This window comes from Camelus ferus, chromosome 19, assembly GCF_009834535.1.
Source record: "Camelus ferus isolate YT-003-E chromosome 19, BCGSAC_Cfer_1.0, whole genome shotgun sequence".
NCBI lineage: Eukaryota > Metazoa > Chordata > Mammalia > Artiodactyla > Camelidae > Camelus > Camelus ferus.
The window spans coordinates 3,048,811-3,071,923 of record NC_045714.1 but is presented as its reverse complement, the minus strand read 5'-3'; the positions used below and the strand labels follow the sequence as shown (position 1 = coordinate 3,071,923).

Below are 23,113 nucleotides of genomic sequence, written 5' to 3'. Positions count from 1 at the left end.
CAGAGCTTTCCTGGCTCAAATAGTGTGCTGTTTGATCGGATGCCTTCCACCCCACATACTGAGCTCCTGCTGTGTGCCTCCCTGTGATCCTTTCCTGCTGGGTGACTCTCTGAGCCAACCCCATCTCTGTCCTGCTAAGGTAGAGGTGATGCCTCCTCAGATTGGTTGAGGCCAGTTATGCCCAGAAAAGCCTGACCCACTCTTTCTTTTCCTTACTTCCCTTGATTAGCTGATTCACCTGCTGACTGTCTGTTTCACCTCCCAGGCTCAAAGAGACATTATATTTGAACTGAGGAGGATTGCATTTGATGCGGAGTCTGACCCTAGCAACGCCCCTGGGAGTGGGACTGAAAAACGCAAAGCCATGTATACCAAGGACTACAAAATGCTGGGATTTACTGTAAGTTTCCCAGAGCATGGACGGTAGTAGACCTTCTCCCCTGACTATCAGAGGTCCCACCTGGACAGAGCCCTAACAACCCTCCCTCGTAACGTAACGGTTACAGATGACACTAAGAAGCTGGAGAGGCCTCGACTCTTGGTTTGTTTTGTCTGTGGCAGGTTCACAAGTGTATGTGCAACATTTGGCCCATGGAACAAACCCATCTGTGGGCGGGCCCGGGAGGTCAGCTGCATGGGTAGAGAGGGGCAAAGCAGCTAGGTCTTTGAAAAGCTGGAGTGGGTGTTTTGTGAGGATACAGCTTGAGAATGGAGTTAATTCAATTAAATACTTATCGGGCACCTCCTCAGTGCCCAGCAGTACGCCCAGTGCTGGGGACTCAAGGTAAGTCAGCCACAGCCCCGTGACCTTGAGCTCACAGTCTCGTAGTAGACATGGGACATAGTCTCATAGGAGCCCCGACAGAGGAAGCGTGAAGTGCTGGCAGCCCCTCAGGTGAAACCACACACAGGGATACTGCCGAGCCTCAAGTCGGGTCTCTTTATTTCTCCAGAACCACATCAACCCAGCAATGGACTTTACCCAGACTCCTCCTGGAATGCTGGCCTTGGACAACATGCTGTACTTGGCTAAAGTCCATCAAGACACCTACATCCGGGTAAAGGCTGGGGGCCAGCTTTCTCCTTGCTGATGCCACACGGTTTGCCTCCCTCCCCCCCTCCCTCACCCTCCGTTTCCTCTCCCCCCACAGATCGTCTTGGAGAACAGCAGCCGTGAAGACAAACATGAGTGCCCCTTTGGCCGCAGTGCCATTGAACTCACCAAAATGCTCTGTGAAATCCTACAGGTCGGGGAACTGCGTAAGTCTGTGTGGCTCCCCCTCTCCCTTCAGCCATTCCTTGTACTCAGGAGCCTGGTGTCTAGTTGTCCACTGGAATGGACAGCCTGATTGTGCTTTTTTTGAAAATCACTGAGTGAGCTGTAATCCATCTTACCCTTCTTTATGGGAGTCCCTGGCTGTGGCTTTGTTTGAGATGGTGATTTGAGCATGTTCAACAGTGATGTCACCATCCACTTACCCCTGTGTGTAAGGGCCAGCTGAGCCTGTACTGGGGCAGAGCCAGGCCACGGGAAAGTGCCCGGGGAAGAAAGCTAAGGAAGTGCAGGAAGGCCCACCACACACCCCTCAGGGTCCTCAGTTGGTTTTGTTCCTCCAGACTTTGGAGCAGAGGGTCTCAGGTTTCTGGGGGTGCACACCCAGCTTCACCCTCGGCCTGCTTCTCTCCTTCTGCAGCAAACGAAGGGCGCAACGACTACCACCCAATGTTCTTCACCCACGACCGAGCGTTCGAAGAGCTCTTTGGAATCTGCATCCAACTGTTGAACAAGACCTGGAAGGAGATGAGGGCCACAGCCGAGGACTTCAACAAGGTCAGTGTCGCAGAGCTGTGAGGCCCAGGGGCTGAGACCATCCTGTGACAGTCTGTGACAGCTGGCCAGAGCCCGGGGAATCCCTGAGCTGGGAGACAGCGTGGGCTGCAGTGCTGAGTCAGAGACAGAGGCACTGAGACCCTCAGTTCACTCTGTAACCTTGAGCGGGTATCTCCCTCTTCGTGCCCTGAGCCCCTCATTGGCCCAGTGGACCAGTACTCGCCCTTCTCCTCTTCCTTAGTGGACGGGAGAATAAGCATAACAGTGATAGCTGTGGTTTCCTGAGCACTCCTCTGTGCAGGCACTGTTGCATTTTGGTGAACTGCAGATGTTAGGGAGGGGTCGGAGTGGGTCAGTGTGACATGCGTGTTGGAGTACTACTACCTACCAGTAGTCACTCCTCCATGCTTTCTGAGTACCCCACCCCTGACAGCACTGCTAGGCCCTCAAAAGCTGACAATCTAGGAGCTGGCTCTTTTGAAGCTGCTTATCTCATTGTAAAACATTTGTGAATTATAAGGAAGAAAAGTTTATAATTCCCCGACTTGCGATGACCATATTTATGCGTTTCCCTGTAGCCTTTTTTTCCTATAGATTTTGCCTTTATTTTCCTTCATTGGTGGAGAGTTGACTGGATGTGCAGATAGTATCCTGCTTTTTATTTTAGCTGTCGTTGTTTTAAGGGAACTAACACATATCTGGAGCACGCTACAGTGTACCAAGCACTGTGCATCCACGTAGCATCTCATGTTCCTCACAGCAGCCTATACCAAATGTGTCTTCCTTCCTTGCGCTTTAAAGATGAGTAGGTGGGGGCCTGAGGATGTTAAGTGACTTGCTCAAGGAACAGAGTAAGGCACAGAGTCAAGATCTGAAACCATTTCTTTCTGACTCCAGCTCATTTCACCACACCAGTAACTAGTTGAAATATATGTGAAATAAAGCATTTGTCACCATCAGTCATTTGTCCTGCTTAACCATCTAAAAAGGTGTGCCTTAGAGTCGGTACTCTCGCCCAGCCAGCAGATACTTGTGGTCCCTACTGTGCTTGGGCCCCGGGGGAGGGCAGAGCCTGGTGTCCGTTTGTCAGAGCAGGGGTGGGGCAGCTGCCTTTGTCTCTCCTCTCAGGTTATGCAAGTCGTCCGAGAGCAGATCACTCGAGCTTTGCCCTCTAAACCCAACTCTCTGGATCAGTTCAAGAGCAAACTGCGTAGCCTGAGCTACTCTGAGATTCTGCGACTGCGCCAGTCCGAGAGGATGAGTCAGGATGACTTCCAGTCCCCGCCAATTGTGTGAGTGCCGAGCCGGGGAGGTGGGGGTTGTGGGGAGGTGGTGCCGGCTCCGTCTCCCTTCACAGGCTCTGCTGTCCCTGTGACCTTCTCCTGACTTGGGTGCATGTCCACCCCAGGGAGCTGAGGGAGAAGATCCAGCCCGAGATCCTTGAACTGATCAAGCAGCAGCGCCTGAACAGGCTCTGTGAGGGCAGCAGCTTCCGAAAGATTGGAAATCGCCGGAGACAAGGTGAGCCCAGGGCCTGGGCGCTGGGCTGTCTGTCCTCACTGTGCGGAGCCGCTTGCCCTGGGGGCACCTGCCTGGATGGTCTCCGCAGGGAGCAGGCAGAGAATGAGTCATCTTTTTGCCCCTCGTGTGCTCAGGCCTTTCCCAGAACTGTCCTTGCTCACCTGCCCGGCTTCCTCTTGTGTTCCAGAACGTTTCTGGTACTGCCGCTTGGCCCTGAACCACAAGGTCCTGCACTATGGTGATTTGGATGACAACCCACAAGGGGAGGTGACATTCGAATCCCTGCAGGAGAAAAGTAGGTTCACTTCTCTGTCATGGTAGCTGGACTCACTGTCAGGAGACCTGAATTTTAGTCCTGGCTCTTTCAAACAGTTATTTTCAAAACCCATTTCCCCATCGATCAGAGGACATCTCTATCTGGCCTACCTCACAGGTTGGAGAATTCAGTGAGATCAGAGATATGAGTGGGTTTTGCAGACTGTAAAAGATTAAGTTAAAGGCAGGCAATGGTTAAGAGCAGAAGCTCTGAAGCCAGACTGCCTGGATTCAAATCCTGGTTTTGCTGTTAATTCTAATTAATTACAAGTTAATTCTCCTCTCTGCTTTGGAGTCTTCTGTATAATGGGAATAATAGCCACATTTTCCTTGTTGTCTGAATGAGATCTGTATGTAAAGCACTCAGAGCAGTGGCTGGCAGGGCGTAAGCATAATTATTAGCTGCTGTCACTGCTGTTTGTGGTGGTGGTGGTTGTCACCTTCATTATGGTGAAGTGGAAATAAGGTGAGTGTCTGAGGCCCCGTTCCTTAGGGAGACAATGCAAAAGCCTTGAACTGACCCCCCAGTTGGATTTGACACAGCCCGGCAGGCCATGGTCCATGTGGAGGGACCGCAGAGGAGGGAGGATACAGGCCCCCTGCCCTGAGCTCGTACAGGAGTCTGGGGGCTGGGGCCTCCCTTCCAGCACTGATGCAGGGGCCAACTTGCAGCATAAAGCTCTGGAAACTAATTACCTTCATTTATCAGTTCCTGTTGCAGACATTAAGGCCATTGTCACTGGGAAGGATTGTCCCCACATGAAGGAGAAAAGTGCTCTGAAACAAAACAAGGTGAGTAGAGAGGCAGTCCTGAGTCTGAGCTGCTGTCACAGTGATGCCTGGCGTGCAGCCTGTGGTGGTTGCTTTTGAGGTGCGTGGCCCCTCACACCCAATCTCTGTTTAAATTATTCCTGAATGTTTTATTAAGAGCAGTTTGAACATGCACCAGAACAGATAGGACCCCCACCTATGCCTCGCTGAGCCTCATCAGCAGTGGCAAAGCCCACCCACGCACCTGTCCCTCCTCATTGCTTTGAAGAAAATCCCAAGTATTGTATCATTTCATCTGTAAATATGTAGAAAATATCTCTAAATTATAAGGATTCTTTTAACATAATCACAATATCATTTTTCATACCTTTTAGGTATAAAAAGTAATTTATTATTAAATATTCCATTGATGTTTGATTTTTCACTAATTGGCTTATAAATGTCATAGTTTCTCTCTATAAAAATAATGTAAATGTTTATGTATATCCGCACACATACACACACTCATAACAATTTTGTTTGCTAAATCAGAATCCAAGTAGGGTCTACACATTGTGATTAGTCTTTTAAGTTTCTTAATCATAAGTTTCCCCTCCATCTTTTCTTCTTTTTTGTCTTTTTCTTTTTTTCTCTCAGCGGTTTGTTAGTTGAAGAAACCAGGTTGCTTGTTTGGTAGTTTCCCAGAGTCTGAAATCTGCTGACTGTCTCCCCATGGTATAGTTTAACCTGTTCCTCTGTCCCAGATCTGTAAATTGGGAGAGAGATCTAGGGGCTTGATCCAGCTCAGGCTTGAGTTTTGTGGGGGAGGGGCAAGACCCCTTCCTGGACGGTATTATATTCTGTCAAGAAGCCTATATTGTCTGGTTGTCTCTCTCTTTGTGATGTTGGCAGACTCTTGACACTTAGTGCTTTATTTTATTAGTAAATTAAGGTTTGCAAACTAATGATCTTCCAGTGCACTCATCCGTTTTCATTTATTAGCTGCCCTACCACTCTGAAGAGAAACTTGCTGTCAACTACTATGGTTTCTCAGTGGTTCAGCTTATATAAGAATGGAGAATAGATGCTTGATTCTTTCCTTTTATGTACCCACTTTTAAAACAGTGAGTCATGTCCCTGATATTACCCAACAGTGACCTATTTTGTGTGTATTTGTTTTCTTTTGTTTTTTAGTATTATTATGAATTCATGGATTTAAGCCTGTTGTATTTGTTTCAATCCATTACAATTATGTGTTGCTGCTCAAGTTGTCCTGTCTTTGGCCATAATTTGTTTTTGTTGTGGTAGTTTTTTAAACTGTTAAAGCTTTCATTTCAATTACCCAGATATATATTTAAGGAAATTTAGTCATGGGCTCTGTCATTCAGAGGTTCCAAGTGTTGAGAAATGACTTTTCTCCGATCTTGAAAGTATCACCACACCTCAGGTGTGACTTGAGTGGGGAGTGGGTAAGTGAAGGTTGATTACCCAGGTCTCTTCTCCAGCCACACTTGTATGCGAGCCCTGGGACCTTGATGACATCACATTTGAATCAGCACATTTGGTGGGGCAGCCAAGTTACTAGGACTTTGGCCAAGATCTTGGTGTATAGAGCCCAGACCACTCCATTGCTCCAAATAACTGAAACCTGAAACCCTTTCTCCTTCAGGAGGTGTTGGAATTGGCTTTCTCCATCCTGTATGACCCCGATGAGACCTTAAACTTCATTGCACCTAATAAGTATGAGGTGAGCGGTGTCGTGCTGCCTTGGACAGCCCGGCCCTCTCTGTGACTCTGCAGCTGGAGGGGAGGAGTGGGCAGAACAGGAATGTCTCCCTAGAGTCAGGGGCCCACAATGTGTCATGAAGGCTATTGACACCGAGGAACTGCTACACTGGGGGTCCTTCCCCCTGAGCTGGGTTCTCCGTGTCACTCTTAGCAGCAGTAATAAGTTGTCGTTAGAAAGACAGGGTCAACCAGGGATAACTTACTTGCCTGGAACTAGGAAAACCTTCCTCCTTTCAGTTTCTGCATGACCACCCACCCAAGTGAGCCTGACAGATCGTCCCTCCTCAGGGCTCTTGGGTACTTGGTGTGGTGGACCTGACCCCCAGGCTTTGAAGCCAAATAGATCTGGTCCTCCTGACGTGGGGCCTACAGTTTCATCTGTAGCACTGGAAGACACTAAATATTGAAGATTAACTGTGGTTGAAAGCGTACGTGTCTGGTGAACTCAGAGCCATTGGAGGGAACTAGAGGTGGGGCTTCTGGAAGAGAAGACACTTAGGCAGGGCCTGAGCTGCCAGTGGGGTTTTACTGGGAAGAAATGAAGAACTAGCAGGTGGGAGACAGGTGAGCAAAGTCATGGACAAAAATGGAACAACAGGAGTTAGGGATGAGTTGAGAATTCTGTTTTTTCCCTTTTATCATGAGACCCTCAAGTTCAATTTTTCTAGTACTTATTTTTAACATTTATTGACTGAGTTTTTTTTTATTTACTTTTTTTGAAACAATATTGAGATTCTACAGTGATTCCTTGTATGTCCTGCTTTCTCACCTAATATATATTTCCTCCCCACCATTATGAATTTCGGGGGGAATTTCAGGTAGTTGATGTCCCAATACTTAGATCTTATTTTGCTTTATTGGTTAGTTTTTTTTTTTTTAATCATATTTCATACTACCTTAGGGAGTTTAAGTATAAAGCCCTCATAAAAACTAAAAGGTCTTTTGAGAAAGTGAACGATCTCCCAGTTTTTCTTTGCTGTTACCCAGGTCAGTCCTGCCTGTACTGAAAAGGGCCCAAAGAGACTGTGTGAGCCTTCTCAGCAAAGGGACCTTGCCAGGGCCTTCCACTGACCAGGGGCTGCCAGGTGACATTTTGCAACTTGTTCCCCATAGTACTGCATCTGGATTGACGGCCTCAGTGCCCTTCTGGGGAAGGACATGTCCAGCGAGCTGACCAAGAGTGACCTGGACACCCTGCTGAGCATGGAGATGAAACTGCGGCTGCTGGACCTGGAGAACATCCAGATCCCTGAGGCCCCACCGCCCGTGCCCAAGGAGCCCAGCAGCTATGACTTCGTCTATCACTATGGCTGAGCCTGGAGCCAGAGGCCACGGTGCCCAGCAAGGGACGTGGGGCCCAGGAGGAACACTCACAGTCTGGTGCCTTGTCTTTTGCTTGTACAGAATCTCTAGTGACCGTGGTGGCCAGTAAATACCAGTCACTCCTCAAACCCACCTCGGACCACCCAGAGCTTCCTCTTGGTCCCTGTCTACTCTGAGTCGTGAAGGCTGGGTGCTCTGCCCTTCCCATCACCGCGGAGCCTGGGGTTGGGCCATGAGGAGTGGACAGTAGATGCCCCTGCCTTCCAGGCCAAGAAACTGCTTCTTGAGCCAGAGTTAACAACCACCACTCACCTTTTCTCCCTGAGCCTGCTCGCTGGTTGGCTGGATCCCCGAGTGGGCAAGAGCTGGCCCAGGAAAGGCTGCCTGCAGTGGACAGACATGCTGGGCGTATTGAGAGCCTCAGAGAGGCTACCTTTGGGTGAGCCGTGCCTCTGTCTCAGATCCAAGTGGAGGCCTCGACCTTTGCTTACTAGATGCCTTGCCGTTGCTTTTGCCGTCTTCGTGAGGGCTCACCCTGGCCTTGTCCAGGGCCAACGTGCTGCTGCTGCTACTGAGGTCTGGCTCTGACATCTCTGATCTCCAGGGCCACCAGGTCCTCCTGACCACACAGTTGTATGGGTGGATGGACATTTCTCCCTATATGCTCTCAGTCTCTTATCCTGGTGAGTCAGAGACATGTGGGCTAAAGCCACCCTCCTAGTCTCAAGGAACTCTGCAGGGAGAGCCCAGATGAGGCCTGGGCCTAGACTGTGGTGAGGTCACTAGATTCTACTCCCCTCCCACCACACTTACATCGTTTCCTTCCACGGGGAGAAACCTCCCACCTAACCCAAATTGCAGCCCCTCTGATTTGCTTTCCTTTGGCCTGCCAGACCTCAGGAGGTTTGCCTCCCTTTCCTCCTAGCCCAGCGCTGTGGTTTCTGCCATTGGCCATGATTTCAGGGAGCCAGCTGAGGCCAGCGGAGGCCACAGCTGTGCCAATGGGGCTTCCCTGGTGCTGCAGCACTTATAAACCACACGCACAGCCTCTCTCCGTGGACACGTGTGAGCACAGTGGCATTCAGTATTGGTAGCTTGGCATGGTGGTACTGCCCAATGAAGAGTGTACTATATATTTTCTTTACTATAGGCCATACTTATACAGACATGTATATATATTTATATAAGATCTGCCTATCCTAGGATGGAATGTTTGAGGAAAAATAAAATGTGATCTGCCAAAAAGAAAAAAAGGTAACCCTCCCAGTTGTGAGCCAGGATTGTAACCTGAGAGTGGCCAGGAGATTCCTGTCAGTAACCATGTTTTCAATAAATACTCTTTCATGTACAAACTGGTTCCTGTTAACAGTTGTTTGTCTGTATTAGCTCCCTGCCCAAGGGAGCTTTCACCTTGACAAGCCTTCATCTCGTGTCTGGAGGACGTTGGAGAGCTCAGCCACCTTCCAAGAGCCCCTTCCTCCTCTCCAGTGACTGTGCTCCCGACCACGCACAAGCCTGCACACATGCGCTCACGCACACACCTGCTGGTTAAGGATGCTCACAGATTGTCACGCCAGGACAAAGAGCTTTCTGCTCAGGCCTGCCAGGTACAGCAGGGAAAAGCATACCGTACACCCCTGTGGACGTGTTCTCCCTCTTCTCCCTGCCAGGGACACAGCCAGGGAACAGCTCGAGTACTTGTGCCTTACAAAGAAGACATGTTCTTCACCCTGTGTGTTGCCGGTACTTAGTGCCCAGCTTGCCAGCTGGTGTTTTAGTTGTTACTTCAAACCTCAGCTTTGGTAGCTGGGAGGCTTGAATGAGGGCGGTGATGAAATAGATGCTTTATCTTGCTTCTGAGGGAGAAGGGGGTGAGGACAAGCTCTTTCAAAAGGCATGGAAAGTGCATGCAGCCTTGAGGACTGAATAAAGCCAAGAGCTTGGGTGTCATCGTAGGTGTTGTTAAGTACGGAGAGAACAAATACCCCCATGATGCCAGCTGGCGGAGGCGGGGCAGCAGCAGTTTGCATAATGAACTGGTTACACTCTGGCCTTGAGCCTTGAGCCTTCCGTTCAGGGAAGCCAGGGAGCCCAGCTGAGTCATTTGCAAGGACTCCTGTTTGCAGCTAGTCTTAGAGCCACAGATCCAGGAGGGGCTGGAGAGGGAGGGGAAAAAGTCCCCAGACTGGGCCTCAATCTGCAACCCTAGGCTGCCTGGCCTCCAAATGCCTACCCCCACCCCCCACCCAGCGTGCTCTACCTCTTAATTCATCCTGCAAGATGAGTAAGATCTTAACTCTAGCTGGCATTTTGGGGACCACTGAAACCTGCCCCTTGGCTACTTTTCCAACCATGGTTTTTGTTAACTCTTTATAAACAAGTGGTCTCCAAGCCAGGCTCCAACCTCGTCTCCTTATTTCCTGCCTGGGATGCCCTCCCCCCAATTTATTGAAATTGAGATAATTTTTATAAAGTTCCAGGCACACAGAAAATGTTTCACAAATGTCTATATTTACCACCTCCCATTGATCTTCCAAGTCCTAAAATTTAATGCCCCTGACATCACTCCCCAGTTGGCTTGAGGTCCCAGAAGACAAAGCCCAGGAGAGATCTATCTTGGTGTTTCCATGGTTGCCCAGCACTGGGTTGGAAAAAGGTAAATAATTAGTTCGACAGTAGTAGGCGACTGTTTTCTGGCTGCCCGCAGTGCGCAGGGTTCTGCTGCAGGCACCAGGACTCCAGACCGAGGCTGTGGTTGAGCGCAAGAGGTACAAAAACCACAGTACGCAGCGGTGCTCGGCACCAGTCTCCACCGTCTCCCGGGGCGGGGAGAAGGGCGCGCGGCGCGGGATAGCGGCGGACCGCCCATGGCGGTGGGTCCCGCCCCGGCCCCGCCCCCTGACAACGCCCCCGCCCCGCCCCCAGCAGCTTCCGGCAGAAGTGCCCACCCCCGACGGCGGCGCTCGGGCTCGCACTTCCGGCAGGAGGATCCCGGCCCGGTGAGCCCACGGCTGAGGTGAGTGAGGGCGCGGCAGGCCTTCTGCGCGTTCCCGGGGTCCGGGAGGGAACTGGGGAGGGGCGGGGAGTGGGGTCCCGGCCCGGCAACGCGCGCCGCGGCTTGGGCCTATCCGGGTCTTGCCCCTCCCGGGCCTTGGTCTCCCCGCCGTGGAGGGCCCGGGCCTCCGCGCGCGCTCTCCTTGGCATTTCCTGAGCACCCGCGACGTGACCCGGGCAGGCATCACACCGACCTGCTGGGCCTGCAAGCGCAGGGGCCGCATCTCGCGGTGGGGTGGGAATTGGAACGGGCAGTAAACACGTGTGCAAACAAGGAAACGACACGTAGTGGGAGGTGCCACGAGTACTGGGGTGGGAGGGGATGGCCCAGGAGATTTAGCCGAGCATAGGTCTGTGGAAGAGTGTTCTGGGCAGAGGGGACAGCAAATGCAAAGAGGGAAACAGACTTGGTGTGTTGGACAAGGGGTCAGGGGCCAGCGGCCAGCGGCCAGCGTGGCAGGGAAGGGAGGGGAGAGTGAGGTTGCAGATGTGGGCAAAGGCCAGAGGGTGGGAGGCCTACATCTCGCGCCTGCTAGGTTGGGATTAGTGCTGTGAGGGCCTGGTTTGCTTTCTGGGCTCAAGCCATCTCTCTGGCTGAATTGTGGGCTCCAGGCTGTAAGAGGGTAAGAGGAAGCAGGGACACCAGTTAGGAGACTTGTTAACTTTGAGAAGGTGCTCCCTGTGGCTGGGTAGTCGTGGGGACTTCACCTGCAAGTGGGGGACCTAGACTGGCTTGTTACAGGAAGGGCAGGGTTTAAACAGTGGAAGGAGGGCTTTGCAGTGTTGGAGTAGGAACTGCACCAGAAGCCAGAAGATGAAAAAAGTCCATTCACAGAAGGGTGCAGACTGCCCTGACTTGGAAGCCATGGGGGAACCTTGGGGAGAGAGTGCCAGGGGAAAACTCTTAGTGCCAGCATGCCCCTGTGGTTGTCTGTGGGATGCAAGCAATTGGTCTCAACAGGGAGCATTTTGCCCCCCAGGTGACAGTTGGCAAGATATGGAGACATTTTTGGTGGTCAGCACTTGGGATGAGAGGGGAGGGATGCTACAAGCATCTACTGGGTAGAGACCAGGGATGCTGCTAAACATCCCTGGAAGGCCCCTTCCCAACAAAGAATTATCTGGCCCCAAATGTCAATAATGCCAAAGTTGGGAAACAATGGTATAGAGGAAAGAGCATGGATGGGCCTGGAGTTCTGTTAGATGTGGATTTGGTGCCCGCATGCTCCACTCTTTAGCTTTGTGAGCAGGAGTCTGATTGTGGGAGGTGTCGGCAGAAGCAGAGAGGACCATAGAGGAAACTAATGAATTGTGAAGGAGAGAGAGCATGGTGACTTGGATGGTAGTGGTGGAGGTCAGGAGATGGGACTCTATTTGGAATATTCTTTTAAGATAAAGCTGATAGTTGTCTGTTGATTGAATGCGGGCTGAGTCAAAGATGAGAACAAGATTTCTGGCCTGAACAACCAGGTGAGGGGGCCCCTAGCTGAGGTGGGAAGAGGAGCAGGTTTGGACAGAGGGTGGATGACTTCTGGAAAACGGGAGTCCTGGACAGGCTATGTATGAGATGCTTGATGTTAGCCATCCAAGCGAAAATTACAAGGAGGCAGTTGGATGTTCTTCTGGAGTTGACTAGGGGTTCAGAAGGAGGGATACACACTGGGGAGATACAAGCTTACATTTCAAGGAATGGGACCGCAGAGGGTGACCTAGCACCGGCATCTTCAACCCACTGGATACAACACCCTCTTTTTCAAGATAAATATTTCATTAACAACCCCCCTTATTATCCTCAAATGAAACTTATGGTTAATAAAAACATCCTACACATGAATTTTTTAATTGACTTTGCCCTTACTATAATATAAAAGAGAAATAAAAGGAAAGCAATTGACAATAAAATAAAGTTATTAACTCAGTATGTAAGTTCCTGGGCACTGGAAGCTGCAATGAAGCAGTCCCTGCTTTCACCTCTCTGTAGAACTTTCTAGAACGTGAAAGCCATGGTGCAGACTGCTGCAGCCGTGTTGTGTGACAGCTCGAGAACCACGTGTGCCGCTGCTGTTAGATGGTACCGTTTTTCCCAGCTGGGAACTCGTCGTTCTGTCTTACCAAAAACAGTTCCGTCTCCTCTCAGTGTCTGTGGCAAATGCATTCTTGGGACATTTTAGTGCATGGTAGAACCATGGAAAATTTACTCCGTGTTCCAGGCGAAACAGAGTTGGGTTCTAGGTTTGGGGAATTATAAATAGATCTTCTACCTGCATGAATGTCTAAGTTATGCAGGTTACAGAACAATTCTTGGTTATGTAGGTGGTGCCCCCGTAGTCTCCACTCACTAAAAGCTAGAGTTCTCCCAAAACACCACAGGTTTCCAGAGTTCCCCTGAAGAGAACCACAGCCTAGGGTGTCCTTCAGGCAAAGCCTTGTGCCAGCTCTGAGTTCGCTTTCGGGGAGGGGAGATGATAAGCCAGACTCCAGAGTACAGAGCTGAATGGAATTTCTCCCTTCAGGAAGGGCTGGGGGTGGGGGAGCTAGGGTATATCTGATCGGATGGTTCTAGGAAGAAGGAGGTGGCATTTCAGCAGGGTGAGAATGTCTCAGAGGAGGAGATGGGGGAAGAGGGACACACAGATGGAGCAGCTGGGGAAATCCACTGGACCTGGGTGGCCCGGTCTCCCACTCATTAGGCTCGGCTGGATTGATAGGGAGGCCAGGAGTGGTGGTGTTGGTTGTCTTTGGCAAGACCCTAGGCAGGCACCGCCTCTATGGGAGTGGTTTTTAGAGGCCAGGGCATGGGATGTATTAGTTTTCTGGTCTATTTTCATTGTCTTCAAGGCCAGATCAGTGCCCTGAAAATCACGTGCCCTCTCTTGCATCGAGCCAACAATCCATACGGTGAACTTTCCATGTGTCAGGTGAGTGTAAACTAACACAGATACCGCGGCTCCCGTCTGTGTGGAGCTCACAGCCCCCCAGGGGATACAGCCAGCATGCAGATCCTCAGGCTTTGCACACGTGTGATGAAGGAAATGTAGGGGGCCCATCAAGGGGGCGGTGCTCCCCAAGGAAGTGACATTTGAGCTGAAGATAAGTAGGACCAGTTGAGGAGGGAATGAAGGCAAGGCGGAGCGTTTGGTTCCCTCTGGCAGCAGGAAGGAGCCCGGTGTGTTTGGGGAAAGGAAAGCCTTCTGGCAGGATGAGAGCAGGAGACCTGGTGCTGAGGCCGGAGAGCCTGGCTGGGCCGAGCTACGGGAAGAGTTTTGGTCTTTATCATAATAGCCCTGCATGCTCCTGAAGGGCTGCAGTCTGATCTGACATGATCAGATTTACATTTTCAAAAGGTCACTTTGGTGGAAATTCATGGAGAACCACTTGAGGTGACAGGGGAGTGGATGTGTTGAGGCCGAATGCCAGCAGGCTCCTTCCTGCTGTCCTGTCTGCTTGTTCCCTGCGGGGCAGGCCTGGGGTGGACGAGTCAGGTAGCCCTCCCCCTGCCTGAGCCACCGGAACTGCCTTTTCATCTTTCTAGCCTCAGACCTGGGGTTAATCATGGAGAGTGTCAACGTGGGCCACCAGCCCCTCAGGTGAGGGCAGTGCTCCGTGGACAGTTCTGAATCATGGAGGCGGAGAAAGTACCGGCCAGGAGACTTTCTCGTTGAGAGGTGTGGGCCCAGCCCTCCAGCTCTTCCTGCCGGCCGTCTTCAGGAGAGGTGCTGCCCCCGCTGACCCGAGCCAGGAAGCTGCAGCTTCCCCGGATGGGGAGGTGGGCCCTCGACCTGGCCTTCGTGTGGAAGGCGGGGCTGACTCTGGGGCTGGTCCTTCTCTACTACTGCTTCTCCATTGGCATCACCTTCTATAACAAGTGGCTGACCAAGGTAAGGCTGAGGCCTCACAGTGCCAGGGCTGGATGGAGGTGGCTGCAGCCAAGGCTACAGTTCCCCCCCCCCCCCGATATTTAACAGCAGGAAGGCCCTGGATTCAACTAATTCAATTAACTGAAAGCCTGTCACACCAGTGATAGGACAGGGCCGTGCCAGGGATTCTCCTTAAATATTTGGGTAAAGGGGAAATTGGAAAAGGGAGACACTGAGGATAGCTGGAGAACTTGAGCCCAAAGCCAGCAGCTGCTCGCCAGCCAGTGAAGTAGTTCAGTATTTTGATAGTTGCCACAGTCATATGGGTCCACCCCAACTCCTACCTGGGTATGTGCCATGGGGAGGGCTGGAGGGAGCTCACAGTCCTGGTAAAGTGATGCAGACGGCACCAGGCTATGACTGCCCCCTCTTCTGCCCCCTGCTGTCTGTGTGACCTCCAAAACTGGGGAGAATGTAATGTGGGGGAAGGCCCCACGTACACTGCAGAGCCCCAGGAACTACTGAATTAGCGCTGCCACCACCAGAGGGAGGCGAGGAGGGAGGCGAGACCCCACGGGCAAGGCTGTAAAGGCTCCCTCTGTGCTTTGGGCTCCGTACAGAGCTTCCACTTCCCCCTGTTCATGACGATGCTGCACCTGGCCGTGATCTTCCTGTTCTCTGCCCTGTCCAGGGCCCTGGTTCAGTGCTCCAGCCACAGGGCCCGTGTGGTGCTGAGCTGGGCCGACTACCTCAGAAGGGTCGCTCCAACAGGTATGTGCCCACTGGCCGGCCCAGGGGAGAGCCTGAGCGGGCGGAGGAAGCTCAGAAAGCCAGAGGTCCAGAACAAATGGAAACCTCAGAAAGGAAGCCTTGTGGCTTGAAGCTCAGGCCCTTCCCCTCTCACTCCTCTGCCTGCCTCCCTGACCCCCACTTCTGCCTCTTAGCCATCCTGTCTCCCCACCCCCCCCAGGCACACCCAGAGAAGCTTTGACACAGCGGTGGCCTTGTAGTCCCCTCACCCTTGAACACACACTGAGTAGGCACTATGGCCTGGAGACAGCAGTGCGCAGAGCATGTAGTGCCTGCACGCGTTCTGCCAGGCAGGCGCCGGGGGCCCACAGAGCACCGGGGAGGGAACCAGCCACAGTCCGTGGGCGGCTGCGCAGGGAGGGTTTCCCGGAGCAAGGGCTGAGTTGGCTGAGACCTTGCGGGGAGTGGGTCTGGCGGATCCTGGGAGGGCAGGCACTCGTGCCTGGGGGAGGTTCAGTGTGTGGGTGGGTCTGAAAGGGAACTGAAAAGCGTCTCAGGATACTGAGGACTCTGTGTTGTTGAGAGGAAGTGGAGTTGCAAGAAATGAGAAGTCCTCCGGGGTCAGATCCTGGCGGACCAGGTCCTCTGGGAGGAGTGTGTGTCTATCCCGCGGGAGATGGGAACCACTCTGAAGAGCTTCCAGTAAGGGATCAGCAGGATCAGGTTAATACCTCCATCAGGGGGATGTTCAAAGTGTTTTTAACAAGTGGGAACAGCACAGTCAGAAGGGACTGCAGCAGCCCCCACCCACCTTTTTGGGGGCCAGGAGTTAACCCTTCGGTTGCTGGGTAGAAAAAGAGGAAGCCAAGACAAAGAGGCCAAAGAAGGGGGGTACTCAGGCGCCTCATGGCAGTATTCTTATCACTGGCTGCGGGTCCTCTGGGCACCCCTTGTCTCCACAGCCCTGGCGACAGCGCTTGACGTGGGCTTGTCCAACTGGAGCTTCCTCTACATCACCGTCTCGCTGTGAGTACCAGCCCCACCCCGCCACTTCCCTTTGAGGCTCCGGCTCTCACTGTCTGTCCAGCTGGCTGGCTGTGTACCCAGCGGCGGGCCAGCCACCAAGCCACTGTCCGGGACCAGCCCTTGTCTCTCCACTCCTCCCTGACACCCAGCAGCTCTCCCAGGAGTCTCCAGCCTCTTCAGGAAGCCAGGCATGGAAGGGATGTGTGCCTCCTTGCCAGGCGGCCCGGCGACAGGACAAAGGAGAAAGGGCACTGATGGGTGTGCGGTGCACACAGCTGCTCAGGGGCCGGCAGAACAGTTATTTCTTATCTCTGACTTTGCACTTCAGAGAGCACAGCCCCTGCCTTCTCTTTTCTCCCCTTCTTTCATTCTTCCCACCTTATCCTGGTCTCACTGAGGGGTAGGCAGGTAGTAGGACGCCATAAGCTCAATGTTGGACCTGCAGCCTTTTCTCCCTGGTGATAATCAGAGACCTCTTAGTCAGAGATTTCTTGTGATTAAAAGTCATGTGTCAGCCGAGAGGACTCAGGCCACCTTTCTTTGGTGGTCTGTATCCAGATTGCCCTGCTGCCCTCAGAGAAGTCAGGGGTCTCCCCCAGCCTTTTCCAGAAAGGTGCTGCCAGCTCCTTTCTTGGCAGTGGGTCTGCGCCCCGGGCTCCAGTGGCTCATCGTGAGTAATTTTCCCTTCCAGGTACACAATGACCAAATCCTCGGCGATCCTCTTCATCCTGATCTTCTCTCTGATCTTCAAGCTGGAGGAGTTGGTGAGGCCCCGGCTTTCCTTGTGTCCCTCCTACCCCCATAGATGCTAAGAATAAAAAAGGGGAACCTGAGCAGTGGCTTGTCCTTGTGTGTGACCGAGGAGACAAGGCCAGCCCAGACGGCAGTAGCTCCCTGAGGAAGGACCTAGACACAGGGCACTACTAAGAATACTTAGAAACCAGAGTGGCAGGAGCGGTGACCAAAGGAGAGAGGGTTCAAAGACGAGGGCCCAAGCGGCAGGTCCTGGACGCTCCCTGCAGTGGGGCAGGAGCCCTTTGTTCACTAGATCCAGGGGGGTACGCGGTGCAGCCACATGGGGGCCCAGGACAGCTGTAGAAAAGCTCTGCAGTATTTCAGGATGTTGGGCACATGCCAACTGGATGTCAGCTGTGTACATTGATGGGAAGGAGCTGGCCAGGACCCCAGATTAGGGCAGATAGAAGGGTGTCTGGCCTCAGGGCAAACCAAGATGGCTGCTGACCCCCAAACTCCAGGCACTCGAGACCCTCAAGTTGATTGCAACTGCTCCCCATCCTTCCAGCGTGCAGCACTGGTCTTGGTGGTTCTCCTCATCGCCGGGGGCCTCTTCATGTTTACCTACAAGTCCACGCAGTTCAATGCCGAGGGCTTTGCCTTGGTGCTGGGTGCCTCATTCATCGGTGGTATTCGCTGGACCCTCACCCAGATGCTCCTGCAGAAGGCGGAACTCGGTGAGAGAGGTGCCTGGGCACCAGGCGGGGTGGAGGCAGGCCAGGCCAGGTCGGGCCCAATGGCTCATCCATGTTGCATTCTGCAGGGCTCCAGAACCCCATTGACACCATGTTCCACCTGCAGCCACTCATGTTTCTGGGGCTCTTCCCGCTCTTTGCCATATTTGAAGGTATGTTGGGTCATCCACAGCAGGGCCACCATGGTGCAGCAGATCTCCCATCCCTGCTCTGAGCCCATCACGGTGATAGCTGCAAGGTTACGGAGATCAAAGATGCTGTCTCTTCCCTGGCAGTGCCTGGTTTGGGGGCTGGTCAGACACTTAAACCAAATGGCTAGAATCCAGCACAATAAATGCTACCTAGAAAGTGTATGCAAAACATAGCAGGTGGTAATGATGGTGAATGCAGACAAGCCCTAAAGGTATACCAGAGCTGTTCTGATGATTTTATTTTCTATTTTTTATGTTTTTAAATTTTATTTATTTTATTTTAAAAATTTAAGTATAGTTGATGTTGATCATTTTAAACCTGTTAGTTCTTTAATACTCCCCAAAACCCCATGTGGCAGTACTACTACTCTCCCCATCTTGCAGGCGAAAGAAACTGAGGCAGAGAGAAGTAAAGATAGCCTTGCCCAAGGTCCCACAGCTCAGAAACAAGCCCCGAATGTGGAGCCAGCAGAGTCCCTCTTCTTGACCATTATGCCTTCTTTTTCTTAGAAGGAACAGAGGGTCATGAATTGTTTCAGGATGAGGGGGTAAAAAAGCAAGTCAAGGCTTCCCAGACAATGCATTTTGGAGAATGAATGTGATTTTAATAGCCTGATGAAGGCAGGCATCCCAGGAGGCAGGAAGAGTAGGTTCAGATGTGGGGAGGAGAGTGCACTTTTGGGCAGGGGTCTGCTGGGGGCCCCGAGGTCTGGGTGGGGTGGGTGGCACATAAGAGCCGAGGCAGGGAGAATTGTCCAGGCCAGAGATGCAACACCACCTCCCTTTCCCCAGTGTTCTGGAATTAGTCTTTGTCCCCTGTCTGTATATCCTTCCTCCCAGAGTCCCTTCTGTCCTCAGGGTCATTACAGAGAATTCTGTCCCACATCCATTTAAGTTTCAAGCAGTGAAGCGTCTCAAACCTCTCTGAGAAAATTATTCTGCAGCCCTGTTGTCCAGGAAACTTATGTTCTGCAGCCTCTTTTTTTTTTCTTTTTTTCCCCTTTTTAAAAATCTCTCACCATCCCTTCCTTATGCCCCCTGTACCAAATGCTGCACTCTCCCTCCCTTCCTGGGTGTTTACACCATTCCCCATCTCTGCAAACCCTCATCCGAAAGCCCCTGGTAGTCATCACTTAGCAAAGCTGCATGGATTTAGCTCCTTTAATCTTCTCTGGTAAATTAATCCCCCAAGCGCCTTCATTACTATGTTGCTCTTCCCCAAATTCCCTTCAATTTGCCGACGCCTTTGCAGTACTGCTGAGCCCAGCACCAGACGAGATGTCCTACATCAGGAGGCTGTTTGCTGTGGAGCCAGGGAGGGGGAACTATCACTCTGCATTTCTTTGGTCTTTCCCTCCAAAAATCTCAAAGTACTCAGCCGGCCTCCCACTTCCGCAAGTGTCCATTGTGCCTAGTCTGGGGCTCTCCTTCACACCGTGCTGCTCCCTCAGGGGGCCTTTCCTGCAGGGAGGGACCCAAGGAACCGTTCTCTCAGATGGACAGTGTTGAAGGGCTGAGAGTCCTTTGAAGTCTAAGCAACACTTGGTGTGGGTATGCCCGTGTGGTTGTCTCTGGAACAAGGGACCATGGTTTTGTAATACCTTGATATATGTGTATGTGTGTGTGTTTACTTTCTGAGAGCTGTTCATCAAACTATACAGTCTGGTCGAATCCCAGCCCTTTTATTTTGTCATCGAGGAAACGGGTCTAGAAAGGGGACATGTCTCAGCTGAAACCCACAGATACGTAATAGCAAGACCCAGATTAAATAGAGGTTTGTAAGGATAGAGTTTCATCCCTGTTTATAGGTGGCCCACCTGAAATTTAAGGGATTCCTCCAGTGGCTCAGGGCATAGGCACTCCTCGTGTAATGGGCTACCCCATCTCCCTGGCCCACTGGGTTTCACAGCTGCCAAAGCCACGTGAAGTCACCTTCCCCGCCTCCCCCCACAGACAGGTCGGTACACACTGTGAAGGAGCAAGGTGCTTCCTCCCGATTTCCTCTGCGATGCAGCCCCTCTCATTACCATCTCTGGCTTGTATTAACCCAGGGCTCTCTGGCAGCCATTACTGCTTCCCTGGTTTCCCTAAGTCTCAGGCCATCTGCGCGGGATTCTCTGACACCTCCCGTCCTCGTGCTCAGAGCCCCAGGTGGCAGGTGCTCAGAGAGTGTGCGCTGCAGCAGCGGCAGACCGCATGCGGGTGGGGGGCAGGGTGAGGCTCCTGGGCGAGCACACCCAGGACGTGGCCTTCCACTCCCCCCTGTTGCTTTCAGGTCTCCATTTGTCCACATCTGAGAAAATCTTCCGTTTCCAGGACACGGGGCTACTCTTGCGGGTACTTGGGAGCCTCTTCCTTGGCGGGATTCTCGCCTTTGGTTTGGGCTTCTCTGAGTTCCTTCTGGTCTCCAGAACCTCCAGCCTCACTCTCTCCATTGCCGGCATTTTTAAGGTACAGTCTTGGAGGTGACCCCAGTCCTGTCCTAGAGGGGAGCCCCCCGAGGGTGTCCCAGCTCCTGCATCCCAGAGCCCTGCAGAGAAGGGACAGAAGTGCCCAGTCAGGGTTCTGCGTGCTGTGCTCTCACCTGTACTCCCTCCGTCACTACAGCCCTGTGAGGTAGGGATGAGCATCCCTGCTTCACAGATGGGGAAACAGGCATAAAGACCTTCTCATAACCCAGGATACACAGCTAGGAGGTAGCCAGGCTGGGATTCAAAGCCAGGTCTGACTCCACTAGGCCTGGGATGCATTTACATTGTACCAGGAATGCTAACTCTGATCCGTTGGCAGTGGCCTAGAGCCAGTGGTAGAGAAGCCCCCAGCCAGACATCAGTAAAGAGTTCTGTGATTGATTGGCAATGCCTGCCATGGGCACAGTAAGGAATGGTTATATCATGAGTGTGCTGCGTTTGCCAGGCCTGCCTTTACTAGCAGCATCCTTACCCTTTCATTCCATCACTTCTCCCATTTCCTCCCCCACCATCTCTCCCTCCTCCCTGCTCGGGGCCACGGACCAGGCAAACAGTGATACTAGAGCAGTGGTGTAGAAAACCAGAAGTTTAGGTCTGCCCTGAGGGTCTTCTGGTTACCAACCAAAGGATGAGGCATAAGCTGTCATCCTCAGAATCATCTGACCCATCCCATTTGCAGCCAGTATGTATGAAGAGCTCCTTGACCAGTGTGTGTCTTGTGCAGCCCAGTGTGACTGCATTTCTCCCATGGCAGCAGGGGGCTCTCCATACACAGGTGCCTTCTGGAAGGGCAGCTGTCCATCCCTGTGGACATGGCTGTGGGCTTGACTCCCTGCACTCCCAGCCTGGATCTGGTTTGCCTCTTTCAGTCCTGACAGACCTCTGTGAGAAGCACCTCCCTGGCTGCATCCCAGTAACACAAAGGGAGGAAAGCATTACAGACAGGCCTGGTCCCCTGAGCTTGGGGAGGCTTTCCCCACTGCCTTGCAGGCCAGCCTGCCAGGGCCCAGGAGTTTGGGCAGGTCTGGCTCTACCCTCTGGGTGTGTCCGGTGCCCCTGCCCTCCTCCCTCCTTATGAAGGTTCCACCTCCTCCAGCTGGTCACATCCCTTCCTGCTTCTCTGCCCACAGGAAGTCTGCACTTTGCTGTTGGCAGCTCATCTGCTGGGCGATCAGATCAGCCTTCTGAACTGGCTGGGCTTTGCCCTCTGCCTCTCGGGAATATCCCTGCACATTGCCCTCAAAGCCCTGCACTCCAGAGGTAACCAGATCTCCCCTTTCAGAGGCCTGTCTCCTGAGAACATTCTCCTGTGACTCTGCCCCACTGATTTCTGCTCTACCCAGCCCTGCCAGAAAGAGGCAGGTGGTTCTTGACTCCTCAGAGCAGTTCCAGTCTCATGGCTGACTGTACAGTTCAGCTGCCTCTGCATTGGCTGTCCCTTCAAGTCAGGAAGTTTGCCTGATGATTCTGCCACCACCACTCCTCCAAGAAGTCATAGGGGTCACCTCCAGGGGGTGGGTGGGTGAAGCCCTGGGTGACTCAGCACACATGCCAGGGGAAGAAGACTGGGTCTGTAATGGGGCTGTCTTTATCTCCAGGTGATGGCGGCCCTAAGCCCTTGAAGGGGCTGGGCTCCAACCCTGACCTGGAGCTACTACTCCGGACCAGCCAGCCAGATGAGGAGGACAATGAGGAGGAGTACTTTGTGGCCCAGGGGCAGCAATGACCAGCCAGGGGACCAACTTGGAAACAGGTTGCTCCCCAGCCTTCACACCTGTCAGCGGCTCGGGGACCCACATGGCCCCTCACAGCTGCCAGGGAACGGTAGAGCAGGAGTCTCCTGCATTGGGCCTCGGAGAACACATGACCACATGGTGGAACCAAGGCAGGGAGCTGGTCCAGCAGGGGTGAGCACCAGGCCAGCCTCGGACAGGGCCGGAGGCGGGTCTAAGCTGTGCTGGCTTCACAGCAGGGGAAGAGAGTGGGCTGTTCTCAGCTGCTTGCCAGGCTCTGAGTGCCAAGATGGCGATGTCAGAGGCATAACAGGTTTCTAAGGGGACTGGGTTTGGACTGCAGAGCAGTTAGGAATGGGAGATAGAGAATCTGGGGCCTCATCACCTGGAGAGCATCTTTTCTCAGACAGCAGGTCTATTTATAGTTTGGAAATAAAGGGTTTATGGTCCACTGGCTGCCTTGTGTTGCCTGGAGGTGCAGGGGCAGGGAAGGGCAGTGTGGGTCTGGCCTCTCCCCTCCTTTCCCTGCCTGGGGCCTTTCTTCAGATGACTGGTCATACTCTAGGCCTCCCACGTCCTTTGTGTGTGTGTGCTATCTCCTGGGGCCCCACCATACCTGCAGTCAGGGAAAAAACAGGTACTGAGCATCAATCCTGGGGATGTCAGCCTGATTTGAATCCCAGCTTTGTCACTAGCTGTGTGACCTTAAGCAAATTACTTAACCTCTCTGTACCACAGTTTTTTCATCAGTGAAATGGGGATAATAATTATCTCAGAGTTGTTCTGAAGATTGAGTCAATATTGGTAACAAGTTAAACGTTATGTAAGTATGTATTTTGAAAATCCTTTTATCATCTGTGGAACCAAGGCCTTGAATGAGTGGCCATATTAGGATTCACGGCCAGGGCTGTGTACCCACGTGCACGTCCAAGGAACAATATAGAAGTTTGTGGGCCTCTGGGACTTGGGCCTTCTGCTCACCTACCTTGGACATGTCCCGCTGCCCCTCTAGA

At 52.5% G+C, this 23,113-nt stretch overlaps 2 protein-coding genes across 5 annotated transcripts in view; both read left to right on the top strand.

Moving 5' to 3' along the window:
• The window catches only part of ELMO2 (engulfment and cell motility 2), a 37,667-nt gene extending 28,787 nt beyond the window's left edge, over nucleotides 1-8,880 (top strand). For all 3 annotated transcript variants that reach the window (XM_032461288.1, XM_032461289.1, XM_032461290.1), the window contains 10 exons: nucleotides 266-400; nucleotides 954-1,058; nucleotides 1,152-1,260; nucleotides 1,695-1,831; nucleotides 2,960-3,123; nucleotides 3,240-3,352; nucleotides 3,540-3,647; nucleotides 4,377-4,459; nucleotides 6,087-6,164; nucleotides 7,319-8,880. In XM_032461288.1, the coding sequence (XP_032317179.1) occupies nucleotides 266-400; nucleotides 954-1,058; nucleotides 1,152-1,260; nucleotides 1,695-1,831; nucleotides 2,960-3,123; nucleotides 3,240-3,352; nucleotides 3,540-3,647; nucleotides 4,377-4,459; nucleotides 6,087-6,164; nucleotides 7,319-7,519 (1,233 nt within the window). In that variant the 3' untranslated portion in view covers nucleotides 7,520-8,880. The remainder of the gene's footprint in view (nucleotides 1-265; nucleotides 401-953; nucleotides 1,059-1,151; nucleotides 1,261-1,694; nucleotides 1,832-2,959; nucleotides 3,124-3,239; nucleotides 3,353-3,539; nucleotides 3,648-4,376; nucleotides 4,460-6,086; nucleotides 6,165-7,318) is intronic.
• A 1,573-nt stretch (nucleotides 8,881-10,453) lies between these two features.
• On the top strand, nucleotides 10,454-22,556 carry SLC35C2 (solute carrier family 35 member C2). 2 transcript variants are annotated; one of them, XM_032461291.1, is made up of 11 exons: nucleotides 10,464-10,544; nucleotides 13,421-13,500; nucleotides 14,115-14,460; nucleotides 15,060-15,210; nucleotides 16,152-16,215; nucleotides 16,907-16,979; nucleotides 17,519-17,687; nucleotides 17,774-17,857; nucleotides 20,172-20,347; nucleotides 21,498-21,627; nucleotides 21,966-22,556. In XM_032461291.1, the coding sequence occupies exons 3-11, from the start codon at nucleotides 14,341-14,343 to the stop codon at nucleotides 22,091-22,093; spliced, it is 1,095 nt and encodes a 364-aa protein (XP_032317182.1). In that variant the 5' UTR covers nucleotides 10,464-10,544; nucleotides 13,421-13,500; nucleotides 14,115-14,340; the 3' UTR covers nucleotides 22,094-22,556. The 2 variants fall into 2 exon arrangements, with proteins under 2 accessions (XP_032317183.1, XP_032317182.1); XM_032461292.1 differs by lacking the exon at nucleotides 13,421-13,500 and having other exon boundaries at nucleotides 10,454-10,544.
• Nucleotides 22,557-23,113: the final 557 nt, after the last annotated feature.